Source organism: Myotis davidii, unplaced genomic scaffold (genome assembly GCF_000327345.1).
Source record: "Myotis davidii unplaced genomic scaffold, ASM32734v1 scaffold975, whole genome shotgun sequence".
Classification (NCBI taxonomy): domain Eukaryota; kingdom Metazoa; phylum Chordata; class Mammalia; order Chiroptera; family Vespertilionidae; genus Myotis; species Myotis davidii.
This window is the reverse complement of record NW_006286791.1, coordinates 29,012-39,842: the sequence shown is the minus strand read 5'-3', so window position 1 is coordinate 39,842 and position 10,831 is coordinate 29,012. Positions and strand designations below refer to the sequence as shown.

At 56.2% G+C, this 10,831-nt stretch overlaps 1 protein-coding gene across 1 annotated transcript in view; it reads left to right on the top strand.

Annotated features, from left to right (window-relative positions):
• Positions 1 to 69: 69 nt before the first annotated feature.
• Positions 70 to 10,831, top strand: part of PDXK (pyridoxal (pyridoxine, vitamin B6) kinase) — a 26,725-nt gene continuing 15,963 nt past the window's right edge. Inside the window, exon 1 of the mRNA XM_006758694.1 lies at positions 70 to 148. Within this exon, the coding sequence (XP_006758757.1) occupies positions 70 to 148 (79 nt within the window). The remainder of the gene's footprint in view (positions 149 to 10,831) is intronic.

Here is a 10,831-nt window from a genome sequence, read left to right as displayed (position 1 = left end):
CCTTCCCGCTGCCTGACCGCAGCAGACGGGTTCTCCGGGGCGAGAAGCTGCCGCGCCGTGGCCCGGACCATGCCCCAGCGGATGAGACAGGAAGGGCAGGTGTTTGCAGTGCTCATCTGCCGGGCGCTGTGTTCTGCCCTTGCCCGCGGTGGGTCAGGTTGCCGGGACGGAGGAGGAGGAGAAGGAAGCTCACAGTTAGTGAGGCCCCGCCAGCTGGGATGCCTCTTCCCCCCTTGTGAGCCCCCACCCTGCCGCTGACCATTCCGGGAGGTGGTCGCTGGAGGGCTCCCTGCAGGTGCTGGCTCTGAAGACGAAGAGCCCACAGACCAGTTCAGGACCCGGCCGGGTTTGGCTTTAGAAGCTGCTCTTTCAACGTGTCCATCTTTCCATCTGGCTTTCCCGCTGGGCCGTTCTTGCTGAGGGGCTCACCATTTCCTGTGACTCACTGGGCACTCACTGCTTCATACTGCAGCCCTTGGAGGGCAGGAGGAGGCCTGGGTGCAGGGAGGTGTGCTGCTGGGCACCTGGCCTGTGGCCAAGCGGGAGCACTGGGCACCTTGGCAAGGTGGTGACTCTCCTGGACTGTCTGCCTTTGGCTTGATGTTTGAGCAAAGGGACAGACATGGCAGGTCCCAGGGCTGGCCCCACAGGGCATAAAGGGCCGGGGCAGGGGTGCAGGCTGGCCAGAAAGACCATAGGAAGCGCCAGAGCTTCCGAGTAGAATTTGAGGCTGACCTGAGGCTGCCATACCTAAAGCCTGAAGAGGAAATAGTGGAGCAAAAACTTGAAGGTGGAGAGGTACAAAGGTTCAAGTTCACAGTGACCAGCCAGCCCTGATGTGTGAGCAGCTCCACAGGTCTGGTCCTCATCCCTCCTGTTTTGGCCAGCAGAGGGCAGACTCGTGGGGTAGTCACCCTGCAAACTTGGGTGTGTCCCACTGTCCCCGCTCCTGGTCACTGCTCTGGAATGCCTCTTCACTCCTAGCTTGTGGGGGAATAGGGTGGGGAGACTTGGCAGGTAGGTGCAAGTCTGCATAGGGCCACTGGGGTGGGACTGTGGGGGGGCGGGCAGTGAAGCTGCAGGGTCCCTGGGGCAGAGCAGGGGCAGCCCAGGGAGGTAGAAGCGGGAGGGCTTTGAGAACAGGTTCTGCTCGCTGCCCAAGGGCAGCAGCAGCTCCAGCCTGGCCTTGGCCGGGGAGCTATGGGAACCGCCCTTGGCAGAAAGTGTCCAGTGAGTTCCCTGCTGGCTTCTTTGTGCCCTCTGCCCCGTCCCACCTCCCTTTGTCTTTGCACAGGGCAAACTGTTCCCTTCCTCTGCTCACCAGGGTCCTGCAGTGATGTCCCTTGTTCTTGAACTCCCAGGCACATGCCTTCAACTTCCACACCAAAACCACGCTTTCCAAATTATTCAAGAGAGGCTGCTCCTGCAGGCCACCATCCTGGAGAAGTGCCTCTTAAAGACAGAGCTGCGGTTTTTAACCTGGGGTTTCCTCAGGGCCCAGCATCTTCACTTATGGGCACGTGTGCTGGGGCTTATGGGACGTAGACTGGGCGGCAAGGGTCATGTCATTTCCTTCCTCCTGTCATGAGCGGGGGTTGCTGACACGTATCTCCCAGCCCTGCACTTCCTCCCCTTAAGATTTCCGAGGCTTAGGAGGAGCATGGCAGGATGGGGGTCATGGAAAGCAGGGACCGTTAGGTTAGTGACCTTGAGGAGGCAACCAAAAATGTGTGTCTCTCACATCGATGTTTCTTTCTCTCTTTCTTTTTTTAGAAAATATATTTTATTGATTTTTTACAGAGAGGAAGGGAGGGGGATAGAGAGAAACATCGATGAGAGAGAAACATCGATCAGCTGCCTCCTGCACACCCCCTACTGGGGATGTGCCTGCAAGCAAGGTACATGCCCTTGACCGGAATCAAACCTGGGCCCCTTCAGTCCACAGGCCGACGTTCTAGCCACTGAGCCAAACTGGTCAGGGCTCTTTCTCTCTTTCTCTCCCTTCCTGCCTCCCTCCCTTCCACTCTCTCTAAAAAAAAATCAATGGAAAAAAAAATATCTTCGATTGAGGATTAACAACAACAAAAAATAAAGAAAAAATAAAGAACATGCTCCCTGCACAGCTGGAACTCAAACAGAACTGTGTTAGTTCAAGTGGCTGTAACAGATACCGTAGACTGGGGGGCTCAGGCACAGATGTCTCTTCTTTCCCAGTCCTGGAGGCTGGAAGTCTGAGATCCAAGTGTGGGAAGGGCTGGTTTCTCCCAAGGCCGCTCTCCTTGGCGTGTGGAGGGGCCTTCTTCCTGTGTCCTCACGTGGTTTTCCCTCTGTGTGCCTGTGCCCTAATCTCTTTCTCTTATGAGCTTACCAATCATGCTGGATCAGGGCCCACCCTCGTGGCTTTGTTTAACCTCAGTCACCTCTGTTATGGCTCCATCTATAGTAATAAAAGGGTAATATGCTAATTGGACCGGATGCCATTCCGGACGTCCTTCCTGACGAAGCCAGGGCTGGAGGGAAGCCAGCCGGGTCCTGGGTGCCTGCAGGCGGCTGGAGGGAAGCCAGTGCTGGCAGCCAGGGAAAGGTAGGCCTACCCTTGCACGAATTTTCCTTCCAGACAAAGCCACAGCGGGTGGGGGCTGCAGCAGAGGCCCCCCGGCGGCAGTGGGCGGGAGGCCAGGGCCAAGGCCCTTGCATGAATTTCGTGCCTCGGTCCTCTAGGCTGTAAATAATGTACCATTCTGAGATGCTAGGGTCAGGGCTTCCACATATGGATTTGGGGGACACAGTTCAGCCCATGACAAGAACAGTTTCCAGAAATATCGTCGTTCATTGGACTCTTTCTGCACTTGCCCACTTAGTGCTTCTTTGAGCAGAGTCTGTGCAGGCCTGTTTTGGCCTCAGCTTAGCTCTGTGGCTTGATCTGTTAGTGCTATGGGGTACTCCCCACCCCCACACCCGAGCACCGCTGGAGCAGGGAGAAGCAGGGAGATGGGGTGGGGATGGCCTACTGATGGGGCTTGAACCAGCCTTTGCCACCACAGGACAGAGGCATCCCCTACTACTGACCCCCGCAGCTAGAGACTCCAAACGCAGGCTCTTCCACAGCCGAGTGTGGAAAGACAACTTGGAAATGACTGGAGAAGGGTTGGCCCCGGCTGGGCCGCACAGATTTGCCCTCATGCCACCCAGAGGCTGGAAAATGGGTGTGGCGGGGGCTGGAGAGGCTGCCCGTGAGGCTGATTTGGTGTCCCCGGTCTCAGAGTTCTGGCCTTCTGAGCCTTCCTCAGCCTCACCTGCAGAGTGATGCCAGCAGAACCTTTGTAGGTTTAAGCATCGAGTTTCTCACTTGGGCCCAACTGAGGACGGGGAAATGCAGCTGTGCACAGCAGTTCCAGGGGCTACACACACCAAGGGCTCAGCTTTACGGCAGGTGGGAGAACGTTCCGATACGGCAGGGGCGTCAAGCTCCTGAGCCGGGAGTCATGGAAGGTCTGGAAGCAGTTACTTCTACAGATTTACCGGGATGTAGGGAGAACAGGTATGCCTTCTCTCATCGCTGTCTTTTCCGTTGGAACTGCTGGGAATATAGGTGGCAGCCCCTCGGAAGACCGCGCTCAGGCACTGACTGTGCTCCCTTGGTTACTGATCAAGCTGGAGCAGCTTAGACCCCCTTTCCTTTCTCCGAGAGAACAGTCCTCGCGGTGATCAGAGGGTGCCTGGCTCCCAGGGCGCCCCCTGGCCGGAGCTCGACCCAGGTGCCCCTCGGTCGGCAGTCAGCCTGGTGCTGATCTGTGCCCGCTGGATGCCTGTGAGTCTTCAGGGCTGAGGTTCCCAGACCGCTTATTGCCAGGTCCTGAAGCGCACCTCTCACAGTCTCAGGCAGGCCGGCCCATGGGCTCCACCTTCCACGGGCAGAGAACAATGTTATAGAAGAAAGAGAAGGGCTCTGGCTGCTTTGGCTCAGTGGTTAGTTGGCCCTTGGACCAAGGGTCTTGGGTTTGATTCCCAGTCAAGGGCACATACATGGGTTGCAGGTTTGCTCCTCACCCCCAATAGGGGTGAGGTAGAGGTGTGTGCAGGAGGCAACCAGTCGATGTATAGATGTCTCTCACATAGATGTCTCGCTCTCTCCTCACTCCCTCTCTTCCACTCTTTCTGAAAAAGCAATGGAAAAAATGTCCTCTGGTGAGGATTAACAACAACAACAACAAAGGGGGGCGGGGGCGGAGAGAGAGAGAGAAGGGAACAGAACCTTGATCCTGCTTTTGGATTCGTTTCAGCACTCTGGTGCAGCAAGTCCATAGTACATTTTAATATTGAGGGGAACATGTTAATGTGACCAGCAACAGAGGAGGTAGCCTTAGCTGAAAATCCATTTAAATGTGGTGTCACCAAAACAGGAAGGCAAGACCACAGGAGGCCCCAAAGACACTTTCTCTTCTTTTTCTTTTTTAAGATATTTTTATTGATTTCAGAGAGGAAGGGAGAGGGATAGAGAGACAGAAACATCAATGATGAGAGAGAATTATTGATTGGCTGCCTCCTGTAAGCCCCCTACTGGGGGGTGGGAGGATCGAGACTGCAACCCAGGCATGTGTCCTTGGCTGGAATCGAACCTGGGCCTTTAGTCCACAGGCCCACGCTCTATCCACTGAGCCAGACCAGCTAGGGCCCCAAAGACACTCTGGGGAGGCGGGGGGTGGTGACTCAGTTTGGGGCCTGCAGAAATCAGCCTCATTCTCTGGCTGTTCTGGCCCATCTGTGCAGGAGAGGTCAGCCACGGGTGTGTTGAGAGGCCCCGGCGGGGAAACCTGGATTCAGACTCCTTTGGCCACAGTAGCTGGAGCAGAGATTGGGGTTCCCAGGGGGCTGCTGGAGCCCAACAGAAGCTACAGAGCTACAGGGACCTGGGCGTGTGAACCCACATGTTCCTGTGGGCGGCTCACTCCAGGTTCTCCTGGAGCCACCACTGGGTCCCCAGGGACCGCCACAGGGCCACAAGCAGCCATGTCCACCTCTCACCTTTGAGAACCCCCTGAGCCCCGGGGTGAACTTTTTCAGGGGGTCTCTGATCAGTTCCTTGGAAGATCTTTACATTTTTACCTTAGAGTCCCCAGGATACAAGGGACCTTCTCCAGCAGGGTTGCATTTGGAAGATGCTGGAAGAATGGCATCCTACCCTTAAAAAAAAAAAGTTGGTTTTAGAGAGAGAGGAAGGGAGGGAGAGGGAAAGAAACATCAATCGCCTGCTTCCTATACCTGCCCCGACCTGGGATCGAATTGGCAACCTAGGTAGGTGCCCTGACTGGGAATTGAGCCTGCAACCTTTTTGATATACGAGGGGACTTTCCAACCAACCGAATGGGGCACCCTGCCCGTTCATAGACTTAGTTTCTGTCTTAACTGTTTTCGTGGTGACACATCCTTAGCAAACAGTACAAGAGCCGCCACCAAAAAGCACGCCTCCCTCCCACCCCACGCAGCAGCCATCCAGTCCCTGGGAGCGACTCGCCGGGTTTGAGACCTGGGCGTCCTCCCGACATTGCCTCATGCCGTCCAGGCCGCACAGACCTGCTGCGTTCCTCTGTGCTGTGTGACTCCCATTTCCTGCTTAAATCCCCGGTCTGATCCAGATGTGCTCCAGCCCTGGAACATGGATGTTGGTTTTGCTGTTTCTCCAAGAAAGTCCAGAATTGCTTAATATCTTGATTTCTAACTTCCTTTCTTAGTTTGGGGTTGAAGTTTCTGTTTCTCTTGGCCTGTCATGGAGAAAAGCAAGAATTTAATTGGTTTCATTTTCTGATCTTTTCCCCACCGTGTGCGCGTGTGCATGCATGTGAGGTGTGGATATGCGTGTGCGTGCATGTGCTGTGGGCATAGGTGTGCATCTGTGTACATATGGGTGCATACGTGTTTGGACATGTGTATGTGCAATTTTGTTGTGTGGTGTTGCTGTTCTCTGCGTGGTGGGATCCTGTCTTCTGTTTCAGTGACTGCCCTCACAGGGCAGCGCTGCCCTTATGAGGAAGGAGAGGGAGCATCTGCCAGCAGGTGGCTTCCATGTGGCGGGAGCTGATTGGCTTTGCAGCTCATGGGCATGGTGGTCCCCTGTTGCACACCCCGTGGAGCTTTTAATCGAGAATCAGCTCGTTCTATTCACAGAGTGAGCTGGAAGCGTGACGCTGTGGGACTGAATGGGGGGGGGGCGGTTCTCAAGGAGAAAGGAGGGAGGCCTGGGGACATGGGCCATCCAGAGCAGCCGCCCTGTTACCCATCTGTACCCAGGTGCCATCGGAGCTTGGGATGAGACCCTCTCTCTTAGGGCTTTGCAGTGCCACCCAGCAGCGCCTGACCCTGTGCAGGGCCTGGCGGGAGTGGGGTGCACTGCGCTGGTGTGCATGGGCGGAGGTGGTGGGGTCCAGGGCTGTGACAGCTGAGTCAAGGGCGCACACAGGGGACAGAAGTGACTAAGGCGGACCCAGGAGGCTGCTTCATGAAAGACAGGGCTGTTTCCGATAGGAGTTCCCGTTGGAGACCAGGGAATGGTGGGTGGGGGACCAGCTGAATTGTAGGACTGGCTGGTAACCAGTGGTGGAAGGGACAAGACGGATCAGGATGACAGCAGACACGACACTCGTGTCCCCTCTTTCCTAATTCTGATTTCCTATGCAAGTGGCTAAAAGTCTTGAAAAACAAGCCACAGTGAGGTTCTTGAAGACAGGCGCCTCCTGCTGCCCAACACGAACTTCTCCCCTAGAGGAACCAGGCGGTCTGGGCGGGGTGAGGAGCTGCCCTGGAACATGCCAGCGTTTCCCCGTTTCCCACTGCCGCTGTGACGAGGGCGGATCGCAGAGCTGCGTCTGCCTCGCTGTCAGCACAGTGCGTGGATGATTCAGCCGCGAGGTGGGTGTACAGCCGCTGTGTCACCCACCGAGGCTGACACGGGAGCCCTGCTTCATGCCCCCAGCAGGTGCAGCTATCCCTGAGGAGGGGTGCTATGTCCGGAAAGGCGGACTGAGGTCTGTGTCGGAGCAGGAGACGGGTGCCTGCGTGGATCGAAGACCCTGATTACGCCCCTGTGTTCCTCTGTGGCTCGGAGACTGTGGAGCATTGGAAAGCTCTCCCAGGCACACACGTGCTCTGATCACTGCAAATGCTTCCCTCACACGCTGGCAGGGGTAGGAAGCTGGAGCCACTTCCAGGCCATCCCACTGGCCTGAGCTTGTTTTGACCCCTGGAGCAGGCAGTCTGAGTGGCCTCTCTGGGCAGGACCAGTGCCTCCTACATACCATGCACGTCTCGCCTTCATTGCCACTTCTCTTCCTGCAGCAAGTCCAGGTCCCCTGCCACGTGCCAAGGGTGGATTAGCATTGGCAGGCAGCGTGTCCTGCCCAGGGACCTCGCCAGCAGTACCCTGATTTCGACGGGCTGTGAATCTCTGTGACTCCTCTTGGATCTGAGCCCTGGCTCCTCGGCTAAGCCCTGCTGATGTGGGCACGTGCAGCCGCCGCTCTCAGCGGCCAGAGTGGGAGTGGTGGCACGCTCAGTGCGGGCACCTCGTCTTTCTGAAGTGGGAGTGCATTTGCTAGTGGAGCCTGAGGCTGGGGCTTTTGCTCCCGCTGGCTTCATTCAGAGGCACCGGGGTGGGGGGCGGGGGGACTCATCCTGGGGGGCTCCCGGTTGGCGGGGCGTCCCTAAGCCATCAAAACCCCACCAAGTGCAGGTGCAGAGCAGAGAAGACAAGGTTCTAAACAGGGTCGTGGGGGCTGAGTGAGTGATGGTCTGGGCTGCGGAGAGGAGCTCACAGGTTTCCGACGTTTCAGGGTCAGGAAGTGGCCACAGTGTGGAATCCATGGAATTGGGTGTGGAGGGGGAGGGGGGTGCACGCAGGAACTGGAGTGAGGAGCCCGTGAGCAGCCTGCACTGGGCTGCCACCGCAGGGATGGGCCCTAGGACGGGGAAATTCCAGGAGCATCCAGCCCCCTGCTGGTGGGACAGGGTTCCTGCTGCAGCCAGAGGTGGCAGAGGTGGTGGTATCCCTTCTCTCAAAAGGCCTTCCTTCCCCTGACCCCACCCTCCGCTGAACTAGTCAGATGTTGTTGTTGATCTTCTTCTTCTTTAATATTCATTGATTTTTTTTCTTTTTAGAGAGAAAGAAAAAGAGAAACATCAGGTTGTTGTTCCAGTTATGTGTGCATCCATTGGCTGATTCTTGTATGTGCCCTGACCCAGGATCAAGCCCACAGCCTTGGTGTCATAACACTGGAACCACCGGGCCTACCTGGCCTGGGCTTTCTCTTTTCTCTTTTCCTTTTTTTAAAATTCAAACATAGTATCTTTATTTTTTAAATTCAAACATAGTATTTTTTTCTTTATTGTTTAAAGTATTACATAGTCTCCTTTTTCCCCCCATTGCCCTCTCCCCAGTTGCCCCCACCCCCCTCTTTTTTCTTAAAATGACAGTTTGTATCTTTTTACTGTGTGCTGGCAACTGTTAAACTGGCTTGGCCCTAGCTGGTTTGGCTCCGTGGATAGAGCGTCTGCCTGTGGACTGAAGGGTCATCGGTTGGATTCTGGTCAAGGGCACGTGCCTCAGTTGCAGGCTCGATCCCCGGCCCCAGTTTGGGGCCGTGTGGGAAGCAACCAGTTGCTGTGTCTCTCTCACATCGATGTTTCTCTCTGTGTGTCTCTCCCTCTCCCTTCCTCTCTCTCTAAAAATCATTGGAAAAATATCCTCGGGTGAGGATTAACAACAGAAAACTGGCTTGGATGGGGAGGGTGTGTGCCAGTCTCTGTGGTGTCAGCTCTGCCACTGGCTGCTCGACACCCACTCGCGGGGGAGGTGGGAGGGAGGCACAGCACCTGCCTCGTGAGATCCCCGGCGTGGAAAGCTCCAGAGCCCAGCCACGCAGTGAACGGGGGAGGGGGAGGGTAAGATAGCCACAGCATTTGCGTTTAACGTGGTTCACTAGTGCGTGTTCTGACTCAGCTGTCAGTGCTGGCTGATATAGCACTGACGCACACAGTTGTGTGGCTCATCACGTGGCCTCGGTCTTCGAAGCCAGCGACGTGTGTGGGGTCCTCTCACCCAGATCGCTCTCATTTTCTGCCCATCAGCCTGCAACTCCCTGCTGCTGAAGGACGCGTGTAATTAGATCAGACTCACGTGGATACGCTTTCTTTTGCTGCAGAACATAGTCACATTCACGCGTTCCACCCGCACTCGGATGGGGTTGTGCGCAGGGCCATGGGGCCCTGACACGCTGCTCCCCCCGGGAGCCCCGCAGCTGTGTGAGCTCCGGCTCTGCTATAAAACCACCTGGTTCTCACCCACAGGACCAGCACTCTGTCCTGTCAGCTGCTCTCTTACGCGGTGGTCCTGTCAGTCAGCAGGGTCCACGGGCGTCTTGGTCTGTTCCCATGTCCTGTGTCTTATGTGCAGGCTGTCAAGGGTGGGAACTCAGATCTGCGCCCCCCTGCTGAAGCTGAATGCCGGGGAGCACCCAGCAGCTCGGAAATAAATGAGGACATAGCTGATGACCCCAAACCTCTAGGATCGGGATTAGGAACCTCTACCTGAAAATTGTCAAAATGCTCTAAGAACTTGATTCAGAGTATTTTCCAAAAACATAATGTGTGTGTGTGTGTGTGTGTGTGTGTGGTCTGCTCTGCTCTGAGCCCTGGGCCAGGAATCAGCCTGTCTCTGGCTCCCCTGGGGCTGGAGGAGACTAGGTGTAGCAGGCTGGGGCCAGTCCAGAAACAGAAACCACAGCAATTATGTTCACAGAGAGTTTAATAGAGACAGTTGTTATCAGGAGAACGGAAAAGGGCAACATAGGTATCGTGTGGGAGGCCCCTGCCAGTAGCCCAGCACCCGCCTTAAGTAGCTGATGTGGGATCAAAAGAGAAGAGGTTGGGGAGTTGGAACTTAACGCTGGGAGAAGAGGGTGTGCAGGGGAGAAGGGGGAGGAGGCTGGCTCTGCTGAGAGTGATGGGAAGCCACGGTGTGGATGTCACCGCCAGGGCTCGGAGGACAGAGCTGCTGGGGTACAGCCCTTCCCTCCGCCAGCCTCTCTCTCCTTGTTGGCCGCGCCCAGAGGCGGCCACTGGCTGAGCTGGGTGCGAGTCCCAGCGCTCAGCCCCCGCTCCACGGGGCCCAGCACAGAGGGGGTCTGAACTGAAGCCTGGGCTTGAACAACAGGAGGTCCTTTCTCCAGGGCCCAAGGCCTGCACCCCGCAGACCGGCCCTCTGTGCTGGCTTCCTCCTGGGTCTGGCCCAGCCCTGCACCGGGCTTTGCCAGGTGCCCTCAGAGGAGCCTGGATCCTGGCGAACACGCCCGTGTCCCTGGCATCTGAGAGGGCGATGGCAGCCAGGGGCTGAGCGCTCGCTGTCATGGCAAAGCAGGAAACAGCGACTTCACCTGCCAGCTCCGAGGATGGACCATCCACACCCAGAAGCACTGGAGAGGGGACTTTCGGCAGGTTTGTCAGGGTTGGTGTCGCTTCCAATCTGATTCTTCAGGATTTGAAAGACTGCAAACTGTATGTGTGTCCAGGAGGCCGTCAAACCAGGCAAGGAAATTGCAAAGCTCCCATTTAACTTTTTACTTTAATAAGACTTGACTTTTTATCACTTTAAGTTCTGATAATATCAGCTTAAAATGTTTAAAAAGGCATCCTAAGTGCGTCACTCAGTGAATTCACAAAGAGAATGCGCCTGTGTAACCGCCACCCCTGTGAAGACGTGGACCCGCTCCCCTCCCCGTCACTGCCGCACCGTCCCGCCCGGGGGCAGCCGCTCCCGACTGCCGGCAGCAGAGGCCCTTTT